General features: G+C 40.8%; 1 protein-coding gene across 11 annotated transcripts in view; it reads right to left on the minus strand.

Moving 5' to 3' along the window:
- Positions 1-7,940: 7,940 nt before the first annotated feature.
- LOC124307756 (tight junction protein ZO-1) overlaps positions 7,941-26,045 on the minus strand; it is a 74,808-nt gene continuing 56,703 nt past the window's right edge. For 5 of the 11 annotated variants that reach the window (XM_046769795.1, XM_046769796.1, XM_046769800.1 and 2 more), the window contains 17 exons: positions 18,168-18,337; positions 17,360-17,562; positions 16,848-17,279; positions 16,675-16,741; positions 16,250-16,400; positions 15,971-16,122; positions 15,592-15,886; positions 15,342-15,513; positions 15,009-15,234; positions 14,750-14,924; positions 12,825-13,034; positions 12,378-12,716; positions 12,018-12,259; positions 11,510-11,705; positions 10,835-11,259; positions 9,724-9,926; positions 7,941-9,247 (listed from right to left, as the gene is read on the minus strand). In XM_046769795.1, coding sequence (XP_046625751.1) covers positions 9,033-9,247; positions 9,724-9,926; positions 10,835-11,259; positions 11,510-11,705; positions 12,018-12,259; positions 12,378-12,716; positions 12,825-13,034; positions 14,750-14,924; positions 15,009-15,234; positions 15,342-15,513; positions 15,592-15,886; positions 15,971-16,122; positions 16,250-16,400; positions 16,675-16,741; positions 16,848-17,279; positions 17,360-17,562; positions 18,168-18,337 — 3,873 coding nt within the window. In that variant the 3' untranslated portion in view covers positions 7,941-9,032. The other 6 variants (XM_046769803.1, XM_046769798.1, XM_046769799.1 and 3 more) reach the window with 6 other exon arrangements.

Genomic DNA, 26,045 nt, shown 5'->3' on the forward strand with positions numbered 1-26,045 from the left:
TTTTCAAAATCGCGAAAATTTCCGCCAAAAACACAAAGGGGTTAGCCTTACTTTTTTTTTGGGCAAAAAACTTTTGGTCTCAGATTCGATTTAAACGATCCTTAACCGACCAATTGGACCCTCAGGAACTCAGAACTCGCAGCGAAAAGAGCGTAGGACCAACAGGAGAGAAATGGCGAGCGAAAAAGCACCTGCTGAAAAATGTCGAAAATCCAGGTTCTCGTTTTTTGGCTGTAACTTCTGATGCGTTGATCGCAGCGTATTGGGACTGCGCCCAATCGATTTCTCTCGCAAAATTACATCCGATCAGTGCTACAATTAATTGATTCCAGCACTTTTCAAAATCGCGAAAATTTTCGCCAAAAACACAAAGGGGTTAGCCTTACTTTTTTTTTGGGCAAAAAACTTTTGGTCTCAGATTCGATTTAAACGACCCTTGTCTGACCGATTGGACCCTCAGGAACTCAGAACTCGCAGCGAAAAGAGCGTAGGACCAACAGGAGAGAAATGGCGAGCGAAAAAGCACCTGCTGAAAAATGTCGAAAATTCAGGTTCTGGTTTTTTGGCTGTAACTTCTGATGCGTTGATCGCAGCGTATTGGGACTGCGCCCAATCGATTTCTCTCGCAAAATTACATCCGATCAGTGCTACAATTAATTGATTCCAGCACTTTTCAAAATCGCGAAAATTTCCGCCAAAAACACAAAGGGGTTAGCCTTACTTTTTTTTTGGGCAAAAAACTTTTGGTCTCAGATTCGATTTAAACGACCCTTATCTGACCAATTGGACCCTCAGGAACTCAGAACTCGCAGCGAAAAGAGCGTAGGACCAACAGGAGAGAAATGGCGAGCGAAAAAGCACCTCCTGAAAATGTGGAAAATTCAGGTTCTGGTTTTTTGGCTGTAACTTCTGATGCGTTGATCGGAGCGTATTGGGACTGCGCCCAATCGATTTCTCTCGCGAAATTACATCCGATCAGTGCTACAATTAATTGATTCCAGCACTTTTCAAAATCGCGAAAATTTTCGCCAAAAACACAAAGGGGTTAGCCTTACTTTTTTTTTGGGCAAAAAACTTTTGGTCTCAGATTCGATTTAAACGACCCTTATCTGACCAATTGGTCCCTCAGGAACTCAGAACTCGCAGCGAAAAGAGCGTAGGACCAACAGGAGAGAAATGGCGAGCGAAAAAGCACCTGCTGAAAAATGTCGAAAATCCAGGTTCTGGTTTTTTGGCTGTAACTTCTGATGCGTTGATCGCAGCGTATTGGGACTGCGCCCAATCGATTTCTCTCGCAAAATTAAATCCGATCAGTGCTACAATTAATTGATTCCAGCACTTTTCAAAATCGCGAAAATTTCCGCCAAAAACACAAAGGGGTTAGCCTTACTTTTTTTTTGGGCAAAAAACTTTTGGTCTCAGATTCGATTTAAACGATCCTTATCCGACCAATTGGACCCTCAGGAACTCAGAACTCGCAGCGAAAAGAGCGTAGGACCAACAGGAGAGAAATGGCGAGCGAAAAAGCACCTGCTGAAAAATGTCGAAAATTCAGGTTCTGGTTTTTTGGCTGTAACTTCTGATGCGTTGATCGCAGCGTATTGGGACTGCGCCCAATCGATTTCTCTCGCAAAATTACGTCGGAATAGTGCCTGAAAGAATTAATTCCAGCACTTTTCAAAATCCCGAAAATTTTCGCCAAAAATGCAAAGGGGTTAGCCTTACTTTTTTTTCATTTTTGGGGCCGAAAATTTTTGGTCTCGGATTCGATTTGTATGACCTTTTCCCGACTAATTGGACCACCAGGAACTCAGCAAACGCAGCAAAAAGAGCTTGGGACCAACAGGAGAGAAATTACGAAGGAAAAAGCACCTGCCGAAAAATGTCGAAAATTCAGGTTCTAGTTTTTTGGCTGTAACTTCTGATGCGTTGATCGCAGCGTATTGGGACTGCGCCCAATCGATTTCTCTAACAAAATGACGTCCGATCAGTGCTACAATTAATTGATTCCAGCACTTTTGAAAATAGCGAAAATTTCTGCCAAAAATGGAGAGGGGTTAGCCTTACTTTTTTTTTTGGCAAAAAACTTATGGTCTCAGATTCGATTTAAGCGACCCTTTTCTGACCAATCGGACCCCCAGGAACTCAGAAATCGCAGCGAAAAGAGCGTAGGACCAACGAAAGAGAAATGGCGAGCTATAATGCACCCGCTGAAAAATGTCGAAAATTCAGGTTCGGGTTTTTTGGCTGTAACTTTTGATGCGTTGATCGCAGCGTATTGGGACTGCGCCCAATCGATTTCTCTCGCAAAATTACGTCCGTTCAGTGCTACAATTAATTGATTCCAGCACTTTTGGAAATCGCGAAAATTTTCGTCAAAAATGGAAAAGGGTTAGCCTTACTTTTTTTATTGGCAAAAAACTTTTGGTCTCAGATTCGATTTAAACGACCCTTTTCTGACCAATCGGACCCCCGGGAACTCAGAAATCGCAGCGAAAAGAGCGTAGGACCAACAGGAGAGAAATGGCGAGCGAAAAAGCACCTGCTGAAAAATGTCGAAAATTCAGGTTCGGGTTTTTTGGCTGTAACTTTTGATGCGTTGATCACAGCGTATTGGGACTGCGCCCAAACGATTTCTCTCGCAAAATTACGTCCGATCAGTGCTACAATTAATTGATTCCAGCACTTTTGATAATCGCGAAAATTTTCGTCAAAAATGGAAAGGGGTTAGCCTTACTTTTTTTTTGGGCAAAAAACTTTTGGTCTCAGATTCGATTTAAACGACCCTTATCTGACCAATTGGACCCTCAGGAACTCAGAACTCGCAGCGAAAAGAGCGTAGGACCAACAGGAGAGAAATGGCGAGCGAAAAAGCACCTGCTGAAAAATGTCGAAAATTCAGGTTCTGGTTTTTTGGCTGTAACTTCTGATGCGTTGATCGCAGCGTATTGGGACTGCGCCCAATCGATTTCTCTCGCAAAATTACGTCGGAATAATGCTACAATTAATTGATTCCAGCACTTTTCAAAATCGCGAAAATTTCCGCCAAAAACACAAAGGGGTTAGCCTTACTTTTTTTTTGGGCAAAAAACTTTTGGTCTCAGATTCGATTTGAACGAACCTCTTCTAACCAATCGGACCCCCAGGAACTCAGAAATTGCAGCGAAAAGAGCGTAGGACCAACAGGAGAAAAATGGCGAGCGAAAAAGCACCTGCTGAAAAATGTCGAAAATTCAGGTTCGGGTTTTTTGGCTGTAACTTTTGATGCGTTGATCACAGCGTATTGGGACTGCGCCCAATCGATTTCTCTCGCAAAATTACGTCCGATCAGTGCTACAATTAATTGATTCCAGCACTTTTGATAATCGCGAAAATTTTCGTCAAAAATGGAAAGGGGTTAGCCTTACTTTTTTTTTGGGCAAAAAACTTTTGGTCTCAGATTCGATTTAAACGACCCTTATCTGACCAATTGGACCCTCAGGAACTCAGAACTCGCAGCGAAAAGAGCGTAGGACCAACAGGAGAGAAATGGCGAGCGAAAAAGCACCTGCTGAAAAATGTCGAAAATTCAGGTTCTGGTTTTTTGGCTGTAACTTCTGATGCGTTGATCGCAGCGTATTGGGACTGCGCCCAATCGATTTCTCTCGCAAAATTACGTCGGAATAGTGCCTGAAAGAATTAATTCCAGCACTTTTCAAAATCCCGAAAATTTTCGCCAAAAATGCAAAGGGGTTAGCCTTACTTTTTTTTCATTTTTGGGGCCGGAAATTTTTGGTCTCAGATTCGATTTGTATGACCTTTTCCCGACTAATTGGACCACCAGGAACTCAGCAAACGCAGCAAAAAGAGCTTGGGACCAACAGGTGAGAAATTACAAAGGAAAAAGCACCTGCCGAAAAATGTCGAAAATTCAGGTTCTGGTTTTTTGGCTGTAACTTCTGATGCGTTGATCGCAGCGTATTGGGACTGCGCCCAATCGATTTCTCTCGCAAAATTAAATCCGATCAGTGCTACAATTAATTGATTCCAGCACTTTCTGAAATCGCGAAAATTTTCGCCAAAAACACAAAGGGGTTAGCCTTACTTTTTTTTTGGGCAAAAAACTTTTGGTCTCAGATTCGATTTAAACGACCCTTGTCTGACCAATTGGACCCTCAGGAACTCAGAACTCGCAGCGAAAAGAGCGTAGGACCAACAGGAGAGAAATGGCGAGCGAAAAAGCACCAGCTGAAAAATGTCGAAAATTCAGGTTCTGGTTTTTTGGCTGTAACTTCTGATGCGTTGATCGCAGCGTATTGGGACTGCGCCCAATCGATTTCTCTCGCAAAATTACATCCGATCAGTGCTACAATTAATTGATTCCAGCACTTTTCAAAATCGCGAAAATTTCCGCCAAAAACACAAAGGGGTTAGCCTTACTTTTTTTTTGGGCAAAAAACTTTTGGTCTCAGATTCGATTTAAACGACCCTTATCTGACCAATTGGACCCTCAGGAACTCAGAACTCGCAGCGAAAAGAGCGTAGGACCAACAGGAGAGAAATGGCGAGCGAAAAAGCACCTGCTGAAAAATGTCGAAAATTCAGGTTCTGGTTTTTTGGCTGTAACTTCTGATGCGTTGATCGGAGCGTATTGGGACTGCGCCCAATCGATTTCTCTCGCAAAATTACATCCGATCAGTGCTACAATTAATTGATTCCAGCACTTTTCAAAATCACGAAAATTTTCGCCAAAAACACAAAGGGGTTAGCCTTACTTTTTTTTTGGGCAAAAAACTTTTGGTCTCAGATTCGATTTAAACGATCCTTATCCGACCAATTGGACCCTCAGGAACTCAGAACTCGCAGCGAAAAGAGCGTAGGACCAACAGGAGAGAAATGGCGAGCGAAAAAGCACCTGCTGAAAAATGTCGAAAATCCAGGTTCTCGTTTTTTGGCTGTAACTTTTGATGCGTTGATCGCAGCGTATTGGGACTGCGCCCAATCGATTTCTCTCGCAAAATTACATCCGATCAGTGCTACAATTAATTGATTCCAGCACTTTTCAAAATCGCGAAAATTTCCGCCAAAAACACAAAGGGGTTAGCCTTACTTTTTTTTTGGGCAAAAAACTTTTGGTCTCAGATTCGATTTAAACGACCCTTATCTGACCAATTGGACCCTCAGGAACTCAGAACTCGCAGCGAAAAGAGCGTAGGACCAACAGGAGAGAAATGGCGAGCGAAAAAGCACCTGCTGAAAAATGTCGAAAATTCAGGTTCTGGTTTTTTGGCTGTAACTTCTGATGCGTTGATCGCAGCGTATTGGGACTGCGCCCAATCGATTTCTCTCGCAAAATTACGTCGGAATAGTGCCTGAAAGAATTAATTCCAGCACTTTTCAAAATCCCGAAAATTTTCGCCAAAAATGCAAAGGGGTTAGCCTTACTTTTTTTTCATTTTTGGGGCCGAAAATTTTTGGTCTCAGATTCGATTTGTATGACCTTTTCCCGACTAATTGGACCACCAGGAACTCAGCAAACGCAGCAAAAAGAGCTTGGGACCAACAGGAGAGAAATTACGAAGGAAAAAGCACCTGCCGAAAAATGTCGAAAATTCAGGTTCTGGTTTTTTGGCTGTAACTTCTGATGCGTTGATCGCAGCGTATTGGGACTGCGCCCAATCGATTTCTCTAACAAAATGACGTCCGATCAGTGCTACAATTAATTGATTCCAGCACTTTTGAAAATAGCGAAAATTTCTGCCAAAAATGGAAAGGGGTTAGCCTTACTTTTTTTTTGGGCAAAAAACTTTTGGTCTCAGATTCGATTTAAACGATCCTTATCTGACCAATTGGACCCTCAGGAACTCAGAACTCGCAGCGAAAAGAGCGTAGGACCAACAGGAGAGAAATGGCGAGCGAAAAAGCACCTGCTGAAAAATGTCGAAAATTCAGGTTCTGGTTTTTTGGCTGTAACTTCTGATGCGTTGATCGCAGCGTATTGGGACTGCGCCCAATCGATTTCTCTCGCAAAATTACGTCGGAATAGTGCCTGAAAGAATCAATTCCAGCACTTTTCAAAATCCCGAAAATTTTCGCCAAAAATGCAAAGGGGTTAGCCTTACTTTTTTTTCATTTTTGGGGCCGAAAATTTTTGGTCTCAGATTCGATTTAGATGACCTTTTCCCGACTAATTGGACCACCAGGAACTCAGCAAACGCAGCAAAAAGAGCTTGGGACCAACAGGAGAGAAATTACGAAGGAAAAAGCACCTGCCGAAAAATGTCGAAAATTCAGGTTCTGGTTTTTTGGCTGTAACTTCTGATGCGTTGATCGCAGCGTATTGGGACTGCGCCCAATCGATTTCTCTCGCAAAATTACATCCGATCAGTGCTACAATTGATTGATTCCAGCACTTTTCAAAATCGCGAAAATTTCCGCCAAAAACACAAAGGGGTTAGCCTTACTTTTTTTTTGGGCAAAAAACTTTTGGTCTCAGATTCGATTTAAACGATCCTTATCCGACCAATTGGACCCTCAGGAACTCAGAACTCGCAGCGAAAAGAGCGTCGGACCAACAGGAGAGAAATGGCGAGCGAAAAAGCACCTGCTGAAAAATGTCGAAAATTCAGGTTCTGGTTTTTTGGCTGTAACTTCTGATGCGTTGATCGCAGCGTATTGGGACTGCGCCCAATCGATTTCTCTCGCAAAATTACGTCGGAATAGTGCCTGAAAGAATTAATTCCAGCACTTTTCAAAATCCCGAAAATTTTCGCCAAAAATGCAAAGGGGTTAGCCTTACTTTTTTTTCATTTTTGGGGCCGAAAATTTTTGGTCTCAGATTCGATTTGTATGACCTTTTCCCGACTAATTGGACCACCAGGAACTCAGCAAACGCAGCAAAAAGAGCTTGGGACCAACAGGAGAGAAATTACGAAGGAAAAAGCACCTGCCGAAAAATGTCGAAAATTCAGGTTCTGGTTTTTTGGCTGTAACTTCTGATGCGTTGATCGCAGCGTATTGGGACTGCGCCCAATCGATTTCTCTCGCAAAATTACATCCGATCAGTGCTACAATTAATTGATTCCAGCACTTTTCAAAATCGCGAAAATTTCCGCCAAAAACACAAAGGGGTTAGCCTTACTTTTTTTTTGGGCAAAAAACTTTTGGTCTCAGATTCGATTTAAACGATCCTTATCCGACCAATTGGACCCTCAGGAACTCAGAACTCGCAGCGAAAAGAGCGTAGGACCAACAGGAGAGAAATGGCGAGCGAAAAAGCACCTGCTGAAAAATGTCGAAAATTCAGGTTCTGGTTTTTTGGCTGTAACTTTTTATACAATGATCGCAACGTATTGGGACTAAGCATAATCGATATCTCACGCAAAATTACGTCGAAATACTGCATGAAAGAATTCCTTTATGATGCAACATATCATCTAATAGCGGTAGACAATTATTGCTTTCATGGTTTCATAGATTTGACTAACCTTTATCAATCGAAATAGATCTAATGAACTGTATTCATAAAGTGGTTCAGTACAATTCTTTAGAGAGTATTCAATATTTCTAGAATACCACGAAAAAAGAATCAATTTATTCAATTAACTAAATGAAAATTCCGACCGGGTATTCATAAGTATATTGTATATTACATATCCAATTAAAGATTTTTGTGATTTCGAAACAAACATTCCAGTAATCAAAGTATTGACACCGAAATATTGTGTTTCCACGAGACAATCCACTACAAAATGAGTCTACAAATTGATTGTTTTGAAAAGGCAAAAGTATTCTCTGAGTGTACTCCAACGTTCGAAGCAATGATTGCAGCTGCTTGGGACCATTCGTAATAGTTTACTTTGCAGAAGATTAGTTATGTAACGCATTTGGTACCAGGTCATTTTCTTCACATGCAGATAATATAATTTTTACAGGTTGCAGGAGTAAAGGTAAAATGTAAATGTGGTAATCATTTTTTATAGTCGTGTCGAATCAAACACAATTATTCACAATAGAAATATTAGAGTTAGGTATTCCTATAGTATATGTATCGTTATATTGATATTAGGATTCCAAATTAGTTAATCATATATCATCGCTAAATATAAAGAATTGAGCTTATAAACATCCATAACGTACATATAATACGCCCATGAGAATCGTACTTTTGAATATTCTCACACATGTCCAGAGATGAAACGAGCATACGTAAAGGTCAATTTCACACAGTAGATATTCATAATATTCGGAAATGATGTAGCTCACACCATCCGCTGAACATTCAAAATCAATTAAATTATTGCCAAGGTTTTTCTCGCTTATACATAATCTGAGTGTATTGCTGGTAATTTATTCTACTGCTATTCTGTATCAATGGTCAATGTATAATTCTGCAATGCGGTCAAATTATATATGTATAGAGTAGTGTCCAATAAATGTCGCTTATAAACTCACAAGATCACAATAAACATGGTAATAATAATTAACAATACCAACGATGCCTATATTATACCTATATATAATACATGTATAATCGTGTCTATTATGTGATGACTCATTCGCAAAAATAAACTGCAACAAGACTTGTTGACCCATGCAATAGGTCATAACGCTTTTAATTCATTAACTCATTTTCAGAGTTTGGAGTAGCAATAATGACCTGTCAAACGATTTGATAAAATTATGGTTTTGTCGGTTTATACAATAGTCTAATTTATTTGGTATTTTAGTCTTACTTTTTTTCATGATTATCCCGAAAGAAACAATGAATTCTCGAAGATAAATTTATTCATGATTTCGAATTTTACAAAATGATGTTGAGAAATAACAAAGGAAAAACAAAACAATAAAATTCTCATAGAGAATGTACAATTATGTACAGTATTTTTTATTTTTGTTCATTGACTTATTCAGATTGAAACTTACGTACCGGACAGACTCACAGCATAGTGTTTCAGTAATGTCCCTCAAACAGAAAAGTCAATTCAATAATCTTAAAACAAATTATCCGTGTGTGTTTGTCTGGTACAAAAATAAGATACACACTGAATATCTTAGAAATGATCAAGACGTACGGTGACATAATTAGAAGTATGGCTCGGTAGTTTAACATCCAACCAATTAGCAGTTGATTGGTTTTCTGTGTCAGTAGCTTTCAGTGCCAGCCTATGTGCGGGTGTAGCGTTGTGTGGAATCTTGAGTTCTACTGGGGTTAAAAAATCCAAGCCACGAGGTCCACACTCAACCACCGGACTCAGTAGAGATTCACCTGTGTAGAGTGAATAGACATGAAATGGTAAGTATACCTAAATTTATGGGGCCTTAAATAACTTCTCACTAGTAAAGTATGCATAAAAACATCACAATTTTTGGTATGACGCAATAGAGTAGTAAAACAGAGTTCTATACAAATTCTTTGGATATGGCACAACAGATTCATTAATACTCGGGCAATAGCAGACAATGTGGAATATGTCATTTGATATGTTTGCAGAAATAAATTATGGTGTACGTATTCAGGATTTGGTTGTTAATCAGATTTTGGTTGATGCACAAGTTGCAATTGTGGCAATATTACTTGTCATTCCCGAATTCAAATTCGAATTACATAACTCGAACGTTACATTCAAAAAAAAAATAAAAGTCGTATTCTTATCATTTTCAAACTTCATTTAATAGAGATATTGGCCGTTTTGAATATTTGAAATGAATTCCATCACCAGATATCGGTAATGATAAGCTCACCGTGATGCATGGGTGGTGATACGGGTGAACAATGGCCAGAGGTATTATGCGTTTTGAGTATACGTGGAGCTGTTACAGAGAAGTAGATTTCTTGTTGTATCTGCAGCGGTAAGGCCCCAGGGGGTACCGTGAGTGTAACACCCCCTGGTCCTTCCAAAACACCACCTTTGCTACAGAACACACCCCGTGCCACCCCCAGTCTCCTATGATCAACCATCACCATCACATTTGTTAGTTACATTTGTGTTATTTTAGTCTGAATGGCGTTGAGGGCCTGAACGGAAAGAGAGACTAAATCGGTTTATTCTTTGTGTCAAAGACGTGCTTAAAAAAATTCTCGCATCGTTCTCTGATATTGTCATGAAGCGCTAACTGTGAAACATGAGGTATTTGATCAAATGGTCGAATAGATTGGTTTTCTGTTTCAGTGATTCAACAAAGTAGGCTTTCAGCATATTGCATCACAAATGCAGCACTTGTTTCTACCGTATTTAAATTTTATATTCAATAATGTAAAGTAATCCAATGAAAATTAAAATCATAGAATATAAAATGAATGAGTGAAGTATGATTTTATACATTTCTACATTCTTTAAATACCATAGATCAATGTATGTCATGTCAAAAGGATGATTAATCCCAGAAGAAGCTGCACATCAAAAATTTATTGTGTTTCGGTTTCTTACTTTGTGCAGTAAATTACTGAATAATTAATATACACTTAAATATCATTTTAAGAACTATCCCACAGAATTTCATCGACATTGAAAACTTGAAAAACATTTTCCTTATTTATCTTTAAATTTTTTTTCTCGAGTTATTCCCCTTCGCCATCCAGACCCTCGGTTTTATTCTGAACTTCAGTGTCGTTAATGGTATCCTAATGAATGCAGAGTTTTAACCAGCTTTGTTAACATTCCTTTGCATAAGTATTAGCAGAATTTAGGCAAATTAATTGGAAGGAAATAATAGGATCCATTCGCATTTTACCTGATAGTCTCAATCGTCCATTTTCGTATCAGTTATATAAAATGCATGAGGGATGTGGAATATTTGTTAGAAAAAGTATGTGTTTGGTGTTCGAGACGGGATACGACACGATGGCTCATACCTTACATTGTGATGATGCAACGGTTTTCTGTATAGTTCAAAAGCACTGCCTCTCTGTTCTCTGCTTCCCGCCAGATCAAGTGCGTTGGGCTCCCTGTTGTTGTGACTCAAGTTCCCATTTCCCGTATTTCCCGTAACACCTCCATGACTATTGCTGTGACTGTGTCCGTTATGATTGATATTGTTGCGATTTTGTGCATGGCCAACGTTAATTTGTCCGGCACTGTTGCTGTGGGAATGCGTCATGGGGGAGCTGGAGTGAGGATGCGTGTGACTAAGGCTGTGACTGTGGTTCAGCGGTGACGTATGACTGTGACTGTGACTGTGATTTGAGTTCATGTTGTAACCCTCGTTATTACGATTAGGTGGAGGAATGTTGTAGTAGTACTGGCCGCTGTTACGCTGAATGTTACTGCCATTTTCAGCCTAAAATTGGTTGTATTATTGTTATTTTCATAATAGCGTTTGCCAAGGATCGACCGCTGTTTAGATGTATTTACCAACTATTTAAATTGTTTGGACCCGGAGTTTGCCATATCCAAATTCAATTGATCATATCGAAAGGAAAATAAAAGGAACTTCGATATTTGTAGCGATCACGAGAAGTGTATTATGATATCATATGAATAAAAATGTAGACAAATTGATATCTCTCAGTTGAATATCGATAACTTACCCCATTGTGTATGTGTGATGTGGCGATGGAATAACTTTTGGCATGCTGATACAAACTACTGCTGTTCGTCTCATCTTGAGGTAAAGGCTGCTGTGGAGGCCTGTAATTCTTGGGTTTTGGAGGTGGTATTGGCTTGTAAGAACCACTTGGCTTTCCTTGAGGGGGTGGAACAGCGGGTTTATAATCTCCCGTCCGGCTACATATACGGGAAAAGCAAAGATCTAGCTTACTAGGATATGGGAGCAAGAAAACAATTTAAAAAATGGGCAATGAAAATACGTGGCAGATATAATACATGGACGTGAAATCAAACTAAGGTATCTCTTTTGGAAATATATATTCCACAAGTTCTCCTTATCGATCGAGGCTTTCGAACGACCCTGCAGAAACAGTTGAAATTTAAATCAATCGATCTAGACAATCTTAAAATCAAAGCAGTCACTTGTACTCATTAGAAGTATGAAAAGACAATTTCAAGGTAGTCTGGTAGAGAAATAAATCCGCGCACCTGTATTTGGCATAATCTGTACGTATTTGATTTTCTTGAGCTGGAATAGGCTGTGCTGTAGACCTTGTGAATCTGTAAGGATCGTGAGCTCGTGGTGAAACAGGAACACCACCGCTCTTCAAATCATCTGGAACATTAGGTCCTAATCGACCGGTCGATGTATTGAGATTGGTGGCTGTATACGTTGCATTTCCGTTTGTATTATTATACGAATCGTAAGAAGACATACTATCGTAGCTTCCCTGAAAATTGAAAACACAGTAAGATTCCTGAATCCAATTATGAAAGTCTTTTTAAACAAACAGAAACAACTTCCAAAGCACGTAATATCAAGAAACTAAGAAAATAACTGGCTCTTACTGCTGTTGGCTGTGCTCTTTCTAATGATGATGTGGCATTAGCTCTATGGGGGGTAGCATTAATATAATTTCCCATATCCAGGACGGAATCAGTCTTGTTAGCAAGTCTCTCCTGGGCAGTTCGCCCAGCAGTCCCACGGTGTGTTTGATTTGGTGGTTTTGCATTGCGATCTACTCTAGGTGGTAAATCAGGTGGTCCTTGGTGTGGCGATCTTTGTTGAGGCGGCCCCCCAGGATATTGAGGTGGACCAGACTGATCGTTGGTTTGACCAGGTATTGAAAAACCATATTTGCTATCACCTACACCCCCCTGCGACCTCCGCTTATGCTGTTCAAAGGCCTATAGATATGGAAAAAATGGCAACATTTGAACCAGATATAAATAATGAACGTTCGATGGTATAAAAATCATGGAACTGCGTGTGCGACATAATTTGAAAATAATTACCTGGTAATTGGTGGTATACGGCGGTGGTGCACTAGTGTCGTCTTGAGTAGCGATGCTTGGATCGGAGCTACTCTTCAACCTAGTTGGCGGCCCCAAAGCACCAGGAAGGGGAGGAGCAGGGCTCAGCTCCAGGTCACTCTCCGGGGAGGAAGCGTAGGAGAGGCGAGAAGTCATCGGGAACAGGAAGTCATCCGAAAGGGCCTCTTCCGGCTACGCTCACAGAACACACGTGTCGCAACGTTACAAAACAGTGGGGATAAGACAAGTACAACAAAATTGTGAATTGGATTGAATACGGCAGTGCAATTAATACGATATACATTAAAAGCTTACACGTGGTTATTGACAAAGTGTAATTATACTTTAATATGGCATTCTGTTTTTTAAATATGTTACCCGAAATTTCCATTCAATGTTCTCATTTACAACATTGATCACCTTATCATTTTTTGTTTCGGTAACAAAATAAAACCTACGATTTACAAAATTACCGATTTTAGAATTAGGGTGAAGTATCCTCACGCATTGTATCAAAGAATTTTCAAACTTTTCAGAATATACGTGAGGAGGAAATATTTTCAACTAATAATTTAATTTTAATCAATACTGGTTTAGAATATTCAAGAACACTCAATTCAACAATGCATGAAGAAAAGGAGTAAAATATAGAGAAAGCTTTCACACGATACGTGTGTACAATTTGTTGCCAATTTGAACGAACAGATAAAAAGAATTCTACTTACGAACCGACAATTGATTTATTGCGTACCATAAATAACTAACAATATAGATCTAAAAAAATCAACTAAACAAATTATGAGTAAGTTATCAGATCTATGAACAAACTGGAGTTGTAGTACAAATAATAAAAATTCACACGTCAATCAAGTACACAAATTGGATATTTGGAATCGAATACGAGTCGACAGTCACAAATTAAACGTTTTCATGCACCAATTAATAATTATCATATCACATACTACAAACAATACAAAACATTGAATATACAGAAATTACAGGACAGGATCTGTTTAAACAAGGAGGGATCTATACGTAGCCGAAAAATTGCTCGTGAATGACATTTGCGGAACTGTGTAAAGGTGGAGGAGGTAGTAAGGGTGGAGATAGGCGATTTGAACTTGGAGGACGTGGCGGCAATGGCAACACATTGATGCTATTATTATTATGCTCGTAATATGCCCCAACGTCACGAAATGGTGGAGGAGTTGGCGGACGATAGGGATGGTAAGGTGGAAGATACAGGTCCGACACCATCTCTATTGGCTACAACCAACACCATAAATTTTCTAAAATCAATTATTATTACACAAAATAATCCTTATGGCATTTTTACGAATATTTGTGGATAACAGATAATCGTCAGGGCAAAGTAACGCTGCTGTAACAGCCCAAAAGCAGGAAACAATAATTTCAAAAGCAAACAAATTTTGCATTTCAAATTGATAATAGATGCGAAGGTATAAATTACAAAATTTGACTTCCGTTAGAATTGTGTTTAAATTTGAAAGCAATGAATATTGAAGAAAAGGTGTACTGTCTCGCCAGTTATCAGAAACTGTAATTAGATAGCAATATTTTTCGCCTCTCCCATACGATTTTCTGTTTTCTCAGAGTTCTGTTTTCCCAGACAAAGAGTATACGTATACAATTAATAAAGGTCCCAGATTACATGTTCATGCATATATTGAATCAGGGTAATTTCTGTTTTTTCTTTTTATTTTGCATTATCATGTAGTGCAGTCTTAGATGCAACCTTGAGAAAAACAACTGGTCGATAAAAAAAAATGAATTATTCACATTTCTTGTTGAAATAATTCAATACCCTGCATTTCAAATGCCATATTACACAAAAATTATATCAGAACAATACAATAGATTAGCCATATTAGAGCGAAAAACCTCACCTTGGTTTGGCTCATCCATAAAGGACCTTGTTGCTGTCTGTCTATCAATTCTCTGAGTTTTCTGTACCATGCTTCTGGTGTGGTCAGAGTAACAACTGCACTGAATACATGACCCCAGATTTTATCCAATTTTTGACACTGTTCAAGTAGCTTTTTGCTGCTCTTGTGTGCCGACCTGAATGAAGAGAGACATTAAATAAGCCCAGTACAAAAATTGCAGGTGGTTACTAAACAAGTTTATTGTTAGTTGAAAACTCACTTTGGTATCCCAGCACGCATTTCTTTGATAGTCTGTTTGTTTTCCGCTTTGAGAAAAATTACGATAGGATAAAATTGAGCATAATTCAAACGGTCGACAGCATTTGGTGTTATATCCAACAGCGCGTGTTTTCCTCTGTCCATTACTTCTCTTATGGCACTTAATCGAATGATTCCTGACGATTTGGTACTCTTTCCGCTGCTTTCGTCCATCTGACTTTCCATTTCTATGATTGAAATCGACGTTTGGAAAGTAATTATACATGAAGTTATCGCTACTATACTTAAATTTTCAATAAAAAATATACCGCCACTCATAACACAGGAAACTTACGAGGAGACGTGAATTTATCAGGGAAATCTTTGAGTAGCTTTTCCCTAGCGAGATCAGCTACCGGTCCAAAGAGAACCACAGGTCTAATAAATCCTGGGTGTCGCAACACGACTCGTTCATAAGCCGGAAACTTGCTTACGCTGTCTGAGAATACAACGTCGTCCCAATGATCCTATGAGCAAGCAACACATAGTAAAATTTCAATTCAGATTTTGCAGGTGAAAAAAAAGTAAAAAGATTGACCACACACCCTGCCAAGTGATTTAGATCTCCTATGACTACCACGTCGTCTTCTGAAGAAGCTGCCTCTGCTTTCGCTGGCGCTGAGTTCTTTCTTAGTAGCGTTAAATTGAGCTGTAGCCAATTCCTCGGCACGTGCCTTGTTCGGTATTATTCCTTTTTGAACTTCTTGGTTGTTTCGTCCGATTCGGAAAACTTGCCACGAGCCTACGACACCGTTATGTAACGTGTCAACGACATGAAATACGTCGCCAGAGCGAAAACTCATCTCTCCTTTCTCAGGCTGTTCATAATGGAAGTGAGTCCTATGAAAAACCAGTAAATTAAATGTATACTCAGATAACTTTAACAGATTATCACAACGCACAAATATCAACACCCATTCTTACTTAATGTGAAAAGAGTCGCCTCTTCCAGATGCCACAATTTGGTCATACTCCTGACGCCTGTGTTGCACTATGAGATCGATTTGTTCTTGAAGGCTTAGTAAAAAGAGTACTGCTTCTTCTCTGGTCACTCCCTTCATGTCCATATCATTTACCTTAAAGATTAAGATGAAAATAAATTAATGGATTTTATAGATTATGGTTGTAAAATATTCCAATCATTCTTCATAAAAATATTCTTACATGTTTTTGAATAATACTATGCATATTTTATAGCTGTACCTTGAGTATTTTGTCACCAGGCTGTAGACCCTGCAAAGACGCCGGGCTGCCCGGTTGAACCGCAGTTACGAAAACCCCGGTCTCATTTCCACCTGTCAAACGAACGCCGACCGATCCTTCCTTTTGGAACGTTATGAACCTAGGATCCGGCCTGTGCATTGAAAGTTACGAAATTTTTTGTAGCTATATATTGCAACTACAATTACTAACTGCAAATACATTTTCTCAATCAAACACTCGAGGTTCATACATAACCAGCATGTGAAGAAATCAAGAATTGCATGCCAGCTTGAACTACACTTTCGGGGGTTTGCATTTGCATAAGTGATACCGAAATGCAATTCAGTTGAAAATATTTTCAAAAGGATGCGTCTGCACTTCTTCGCAGTGCGGTTTTAATTCAATAATACATTCCGTCAACTTACATGGGTTGTTTTGTTCGTTGAATGAGAGGATCCTCGTCGTAGAGTTGCCTCCTTGAACTGTAATAATCTGCAAGTCGAAAAGGTAAAGTTAAACCAAGACAAATCATATAAATAGAACTGGCACCCACGAATTACATTCAATATACTCTCCACAGCAGTCTTAAATGCCTCACCTTCTGGCCGGGGTGGCGGTGGTCTGGGAGGATCTACCGTCGGAGTAGCGGGTAGATCAAGCTGGCTGAGTGATACGTCTAAAAGAGGTCCCCTCGATCTTCCCCTGGGTGCGAGATTACTTTTGTCTTCCATAGGCTGCCTTGTGGGTGGCGGTACGTAGAGATTTTGACTACTGTAGCTAGCAGCGGAGAGATACTCGCCCGATTCGCCTTTGCTGGGCTGATGGGAGTGCGAGGGAACCGGGGTTTCTCTCGTAACGACGATCGACAGTCGGTCCTTGCATTGATCCATCAACTTCCGAGCCTCCTTCAGACTCATATTGTCCGCAGCCACCCCGCTGATTCTGGTCAAAACATCACCGGGTCGGACTCCGGTACCTTCGCGCGTTACTTCTCTTACGTAAAGACGACATCCTAGGATGATTCCAAAGTCTGTGGGACAAGTGAAAATGGAAGTTGAGCTCCAAGAGAGGAGGATTATGATCTCTTCACTCGAGGGCGGCATCACCTACCGTCTTTCTTGTTGTTCCTCGTCAAAGTTAATCTATGACTCTGTGGTACAGATGTGCCCGGAGATCCAGGAACGTTCGCAGAAGCTCGGCGTTTCACTACCAAGAGGACCGTTGATCCAGAGTCTCGAAGAACGCGAACAGCGGCTCCGTAGTCGGCACCCTCCAGGGAAACGCCATTGGCGGATATGATGCGGTCGTTCACTCTGAGGAAAAGTTGTAACGTAACATGATCAACCGATGATTACGGATATTATAAGAGTAGTTTCAGATCTACGACAAGCTTTGGATGAGAAGGTATCTTCTTAAAAACGATTTTTCCCTGATAAAACTCTTTCATCGCGTTGGGGGAGAAGACGCAAGTATGTACGAAGGAACGAAGGAACGAAGGAGTGATTTATCGCTCGTAGAAGTCCAGAGAACGTATCTACGGCTAACGTAAGTTAGAGTCTCGGTGCATCGTAAGTCTCGTCGTCGTCCGCGAGACCGAGGAACGCGAAGGTTAAGGTGAAGAGGCGGAATGGAGATCACGGCAAGAAGTGAAATCCCATTAAATTCAGCTGATAACTGGTCATATTCTCGGGGTGGTTTTAGAGTTTGCTCCGCGAAAGATCTCCCTGCAGGTTGAGGCCTTGGGCGAGGTTTATAGAAGAGCAATAACTTGGAATCAGTGGTTGAGAGAGGCGTATTTAACGGTGTACTTTACGGGGAGAATACCATTTTCGTAATTTCAGCTCGTTCACGGACAGTCGAGCCGTTACACCGATAAGAAAATTCATGAAGTAGGTACCATCACGATGAATAGACTTACTGAAGCTTTCCTTCGGCGGGTCCGGCCTTTAGTACATCAGAAATTGCGATCGCGGGATCTCCGTTCGTGAAATGAGGATTGTCCCGACCCCCGGAGACGGCGATACCGAATCCGTAACCGGGGACTCTGGTCACGGTAACATGATGAACTTCCCATCCTCTGTCTCCGACCTGGAACATAAAATCGAACCGTTAATGTCACTCGATCCTAATTCGGCCACGGAGTGTTACATGAGAAAAAAAAATGTTTACAAAACTGACGCAATGTTATCTCATAAATCCGCTTATCCGGCCGGCCAATACTTTCCATCTATCGTTGATTATAGTTGTATCGGTTAGCCAGCGCAGGTAATGATCGCGAATCACCGTCCAAATTGGTGTTTTTATTATATCCGCTTATATTGAATTCCGCCCATACATATTTGCACGTCTGTTAAATCGGTAAAAGCAGTGTGAAATAAAATGGTTCCTTAAAACTTGTAAGTTTATTTCTTTATTTTATTACACTACGATCGACGAGTTGAATCATTTATGATGAGAAAATTTGGTATTTTTAGCTATGACGTTAAGGAGACAAATGTATCAAGACTGTCTTTTTCCCCCGCAGACCCCGTGTAGAATTTATTACACTAGCATACATATATGTGTACATACCTGGCGATCTAAAGTACAACGGAATATGTATTAAGCGTTTTAGAGGAGGCGGAATATACAGCTGGGTGTATTGAAATTCCCGAGGATTGTCGTGGTGTGCAAGACATCGGTTCAAAGTTCATTCGGTACTCGACGAGCGGATGTTTTAACTGAATCTTTAAATAATAAAAATGCCCTAAACGTTACCGGTTACCCATAGAACAGATTATTTCCAGTTAATAAGTTCCAACTTTTCGGTACAGTAATCCAACGACGTAATATTTTTTGCCAATTGGAATCTACGTTTCGAAAGTTTAATCCCGAACATTAGCCACGAAATAAATTTTACCGCTACATTGACGTAGTTTTATCAAATATAAATAAATAAATAAATAGAAAAAGAACGCAGTTTGCGTATAATAATTACCACCGAGCACGTAAATCCATCGTACATTGTGTGTGAAATTTGTTTTCGTGTCAATATTCAATGATCCGTGTTAATGGATCCAATTTAACTGCAGGGAAACAGCTGCGTGAACCGTCAAGCTTTTTCATCGGTATCCGTTCTCCGAGGTACGTAAAAACCAACAGGAACCCGTCGGATAGTTGCGAAGGAACGTTTTTGCAAGTGCTTAAACGGAACGCAAATCCTCAGATTTTGTAATCCTTCCTCTTGCTAAACGCGGGAAAGTTTCGTTTTTACACGTTACAGTTACAAAGTTGAATGAATTTTCAACAACACGTAAGCTTCTTCCGGTTTTTTTTCCCTAAAAATCTGAGGATGGTCTTATAGTTACGAGATGGGTGAACTGCAGGCGCCATGGTTGAGTTTGGAATCTGTCAGCACCCGACACTCGAAACTCTGAAGAGGATTCGGTGGGTGCGACCGTTGACATTCTAAATAAAATCCAACAGTCCCTCGGTCGCGTTCATGCGTGTGCACAGTAAAGCCAACTTGATAACATAAACCACCGTACACATGCATAGACTGTACGAGTGTAGAGGAGTAAAATGAAGCAAAGTCCACGAAAGATAAAACAACCCACCAAGGAACAATCCAGAAGTCAATTAGTAAGTCGGCCCCATTTTCTTCGGAGAAGCAACCGAATAACAGCCTTCCCAAAAAAAATGCATAATACACCCATGCTCTTTGACGTGGACGTCTATTTGGTAGGTTGTACTGTAACCATTATACGGAAGGAATACGAACGAGCTTGGTTGTACTAATTTTACGACGAAAAAGACGAAAATAAATAAATGCACAACACGAGGATAATATGTGCAAAGCCCCATTAGCTGTTGGCGTTTCATGCCGCACAGGCATTGAGATGTGCGTAGGAAATGTATTTGCGGTAAATGATCTGGATTATTTATAATCATCGAACATAGTTTCACATCTTTCCTTTAATACCTAATGTATTCCGTAAACGCGCGACGATTATCGGGTTTACGCATGCCGTATTCCGAGGGGTTTTACAAGTGGTTGAATGTACATGTCGACATGGTGATTCTCGGTTTAAATAAATTTTAGCGTATAGGGTGATTACTTTATTGCCGTCAGTAAACGATACTCAATAACATGGTAATATGTGTAGGACACTGATTTCTCCGGTATGCTGCTGATCGTAGATAGGTTCAAGAGTGTGTGATAATTACAGGGTCTAGGCTCGCAGGTCGTCTTTGAAATAATACCATAAGACTGTTTACCACCGCAATGAAACTGCAGCGTCGAGAAATTCTTCCTCTATGTCGGTGTGCGTTCGTAAATGTACAGACGAGACATCATTAATTGACGAAGGTGCCTATTTCCTAGAGTGTATCAGGGCATAGAGCGAAATATAGACGCAGAATATACTTTACGTTCGTGACATGGAAATGCTCGATTACGTGTAACGAGAACAAAAAAACACCATTGTAAGTATGAATATTTTTGTACGAATAAGCGCGTTTTGAATGATACCCAAGTTAAAACGAGGGAAAAACAAAAAAAAAAAATTATATATTTTTGTAACACAGATACGGTGACGCCCCAATTCTGTCAACCACACGCGCCTATAAAAACCAGAACACGAGACGCTCAAAATTTTTTGACGGTTCAATTTCAAGTCAAGCGTACATCACCTTTCAGTATGTCAAAACTTTTCAACTTTTTTAATGTTTTTGTTTTCGTTGTATACCATCAAGCTGTTTTTCCATCCACGAAGGAGAAAAGAAACGTGCGTCAGATAAAATATGTCTGAAAGAAATTCATGCGAGGCATAGATCTTGTTCGGTGTGATGTCTACGCGTAAGGAAGATATTATCCAACGCGAGACAAAAGCGAATACGTACTACAATACATATACCGCATGAATACCAATAGAGATACTCTTTTCTTCTTTCCTTATCTTCGTCTCTATCGCTCGGTTGTCTCTTTGTACAATTATACAGTTGTGTGTACTCACGGCGAACAGATACGGAAGTTATGACCCCGTTGCAAACCACCGCCATACGACGTTTAATCGCAACGGTAGCTGTAACCATCGGCAACCACACGCGGAGATATCTAACATACAATCAGAGTCTGGGTGATAATTTGCGCCGTCAGGTGGAATGTTACCAATCATTTTATAACACCGGGAAAAAATCCGTTTCCTTCAATATGCAATTATTGCAAGTAATTCAATGGTGGATTTGGTAGGATTTTTTTTAGCCTTTGGGGAATTCTTTGTTATAACGAGCTGACTAATGATAAACTACTAAAGAAGACGAATAAAATCATCGGGTTAAAGATGTCAGGTCTGTTATTTAAACGTGGCAACAGAGTTTAATATACCATCAAGCGACACACCGTGAGTACATAGATATTCACTGTTCTATTCGCTGCCTTGACAATCAGTAATGGGTACAAGATTAAGTCAGCTGAGTATTTATCGTGATCGTTTGTTCGACATCTGGCACAACAGCTTACCGTATCGTGCATGGTCATTAACTCGGTAAACTTGGTACACCCTGAACTCGAAGAACGCTTGTATCACGCAACATACACACAAGACCGCATGTAATAATGTAGCTTAATTTGCGTGTTACCACATAAATCGTCAAGTTTTTAGGGGTATAAGTGCGTGTGCGCGTACTGTACACGTGTATACATATATGCGACGAGCAGTGTTTCCGTAATCTCGAAGAATTCCTCCAGCAGAGTCATTGTAGCCGTGGGAAAGTACCTCGCAATTGTGGACATCGTCCCTAGTCATAGTCGTAGTTCTCGTCCTCGGGGCGAGAAGACAGGCCTGGGTCATCATACAGTCTCGTCATAGCTGGTTGTGTTCACATTCGTACAAACCGCAGCCATATTGCCCTCGCATCTGGCGAACACGTGCAGCAGCGTGCATGGTCTGATCCTTTAAGGCTCGAGAGCCTGCAGCAACAGCAACAGCAGCAACCGCGGTGTCGAGATCCATACGAATATGCTTCACGTGTTGCTGCGATTATCGCCGCTGTCATTTTCTCCTCCACGTTTTTTTCTTTTTTTTCTCTCTCTCTCATATTATACCCATTAACCTGTGGCGTAGAGCTACCGGCTATGCACTTGGTGTCGAAGAGTCATGAACTGCAGAAAATGAGTTGCTGCTGCTGCAGTCCGAGTGCGGATCGTCCAACATGTGCACAGGTCGGTTTCTTTTCAGCACCAGTTTGGGTTTATGTTGATATTTGGGGTAATAAGTGAGTTGAAACTCTTGACTTGCAGTGCCAAGGGTTGGTTACTTGGTTGATACATCCAAGATACATCTGAACCTAACTTCAGCAACCAAGATGGACAAATATTATCTCTCTATAAAACACCATTAGAGTTAATCCGTGACATCTGTAATTACGATCAAATCACGATCAAGTCTTGCCCAAAATCCACGCTACATAGTTTGAAAGCGGAGGGATTACTGTCTCACGATATAACGATCAAGGGTGCGATTCGTTACGGGTTCGACCTGGTCCACCCAGCTGAAGAACATGGCGTTGCATGTGGAGAAAAGGTGTGCGGAGTCTGAGTTTGGCTTTGATCTCCGCGACGCGCGTGACTTTTTCTCACGCGGACGTCGTGAATCGACGAACGTGCGGTGAACCTGGATCCCACAAAGACTGTTTATATGGTCAGATTTCACCCACAACAGCGTGTGCCGCCTCTTCTCTCGTCGAGACGAACGAGAGTTAATTGGCCGGGCTCGCCGCGACATCGCGAATCGCGTTTTGTAACTGCACTGGCATAATGTATGAGATACGAAGTGGACACAGAGCTGCAATGACCGTCTCCGCAGCGTAAGAACGTACAAATCGTCTGGAAGTAAGTTTGAAATATTTCCGTTTAAGCAGTAAGTCCAATACTGCAATATTGTGTGTTAAAACTGAAGTTAAGAAAGCGCCATCTTGTCAAACAAATCTGATTGCGAGTAAAATATGATCGCGTACTAACACAGAACAAACTCTCTCGAGTCTAGAATCATGAGGAATGCGAAATAAAGTGTATGCAGAAAACACGTGCAGATCGAGTTCTGTTAATTCGCAACAAAAGGTGTCAGGATTAGTGTCGGTGCATATAATATCCAAGCAGCTGGCGTAGGCGCTGCTGCAGATCGAACAAACTCTACGGAGTAAAAGTAGTCCTAGATACGCGTAGCTTTGATAAAACCGATCTCGTGTAGTGAGCGAACGATGCGTGGCAATTCCAGCCGACAGACAAACTTGGATATATACTTTCTTGGTACCGCGTTACGGTAGTTTACCGTTCAATTTGGTCTGCTCGGCGATTTTCTCTCCTCGACTCTGAATGCACACGCGTAGTTTGTTCTCGCATGTCGCTAGTTATAAGCACACACATCCAAGCTGCAACTAAATAAATCGGTTCGCGATATCGGTCTTCCGTTACTATGCGACTACCTCTTGGCGGTATTTGCGAAATTTTATTTCTAACATCCATACGTGTATTCGTCGAACGCGCCTGCAGTGTGTGGGAATATCCTGGTCTCAAAACGAAGGGAGGTGAGGTTGGCGCTCATTACAGCCAGGTTTAAGAGCAACTACTTGCGTGGTAAGATTATGATGAGACTTTCTTACCACTCGCACGAGATCCTCAAGCGGCTTTCCCCGGAGTGAAAATACTCTAGCATCGAGTTTGCAGTATAGCTGTATTATTCCGAGAAAATAACGCCTAGCGTTTTGTCCCTACGATACGAGAAGATATCTGAAACGTGGCCGGTTCGTCTTGATCTCGTATTTGTGGTACAGTCAGCGTGTTTCCTCTTCCTCGTCTCTTGCCATAAATCCACTCGAAAATTTGCCCAATTTTTTTTTTTAACTTTATTTTTTTTATTTTCACGTACTTGCGGAAAGTTCAAACAACAAATGTTCGGATGTAACTTGAGAAAAATAAGGATGGAGTTCAACCCTCTCTGACAGTAAGCAGTCAGCGGCGTTGTTTCAGGCGCGCATTCGCTCTTATCGCGCGTTAAGTATTCCGGGACACGTGCAGCAGGCGGACATTGTTTCTACGCCGGAAGTGCAGCGTTAGCTGCCGGTATAAATTTATAAAACGATCCCGAGCCGGGTATAGAGACTCGGCCCTAATGAACCAGTCGCGACTTTACTACCCTGCAGTATCCTGCAGACAACGACACGATCTCTAATGATCTTGTATATTAATAGGTCCAGCACGCAGGTCCGCAAGCCCAGGAATATACTCTCGATGCGTTCCTTCGAATAAAAAATAATTTCATTGCTACTATTATTCTTGTCATGTCACATATTAATCCGTCAAACATTTTGCAAATATTTCTATTCATAAACGCGTTAACATTACAAAATCTATACAGCAGAAATGTTTTCGAGAACTGCAATAAAAAAAAAATTCATATCGAGTAATCGACTCGAGCCTATCATTGAGTGTGAAGAAATACGCCTATGTATACCGCGTACAAACGTGAAAACAAGCAGGTTCGGCGCCTGCGGATAGTCAACCGGAGTTACAATTTTCCATTTTAAAGAACGAAATTGTAAAGCCCGGTTGCCTATCTGTAGACGCCAACGTGACTTATTTCCACGTTCAGGTCCGGTATAGTACAACATACACGTATATCCAAGCGGCTATGCGTCGAGGTCTCCGAACTCCGATCAAAGCAGAAGCCAGATGAACGGAAGTCAACCTCGTGCAGACCGGGGGCTTCCTTCCGTCAAGGTAAAAAAGATATTCTATAAATCTATCAGGCTGTTTAGATTCGAACGAGCGCGTCGTCAGCGGAAATCTCACCGACACATGTACATATAAAATTGTGCGATGGCACGATGACAGTGACGTCGGATCGATCAATACCGTAATACATTAAACCTCACCGTGCGACTCGTCGTTTATAGAGTATACGTGCACCGTATACAGGAAGTTTTTCAACAAATGTAATAGCTGTTTTTTCATTAAATTTGAGAAGTGAATTTGATCCATTGAAGCCCGAAGTCATCGGGGTTTGATTATTCTCTTTCTATTTCTCTTTCTCTGTTTCCGTGTGATTATACGTTTCGCTAAATCTCGGTTTTACTATAATATAATTGCATTCATTGTCGGTAAGCGAATCGACGTTCGCAATTATTACGATAAATATAGTATAATTGCGAGGAGAATAATGGTAAATTTTTAGTACCGGAAATCTTGGCTTCGACTTCATCCCCGGGGTAAATATAATAACTGTGGGATATTCAGCATTGGCATGACGAACTCGTGTATATTTCCTACTCGTGCAGTCGTCCCGGTTTAAACGCAATAAGTCAGAGCCCGGTAGGTAAGACGATACTTTGGCTTTGTGGGGAGGCAGAGGCTCTTGCAGGGCTCGGAATACCTAGAAAAGCGGCCTAAGAAGGATATTACGTCCGTCCCCTCTGATGCGAGCGTACACCCAGATTGTGAATTCCCATTCACTGTGATCTATATCTCACACTGACCATTATACGCATCAAAGAAATCAAAAGTTGGAAAAAAAAGCATACATGTAATGGCTGTGGTAATTAATAACAGTGATCGGTGTTCGTTTTCACGATTCATTGAATAATAAATGAATCGATCGATCAATTACCGTGCGACAGTTGACGATGGAAAATAAATTTGGCAAACTTGAGTTTTTATGCAAACTGTAATCAGGCGTACCTCAAATTTGAATAAAATTTCCGATGGAATAAAAACCGGTTTACATTCCACGCGTCAAATCAAAATTGCTGTCTTCGATTG

Source organism: Neodiprion virginianus, chromosome 6, assembly GCF_021901495.1.
Source record: "Neodiprion virginianus isolate iyNeoVirg1 chromosome 6, iyNeoVirg1.1, whole genome shotgun sequence".
In the NCBI taxonomy this organism is placed as follows: domain Eukaryota; kingdom Metazoa; phylum Arthropoda; class Insecta; order Hymenoptera; family Diprionidae; genus Neodiprion; species Neodiprion virginianus.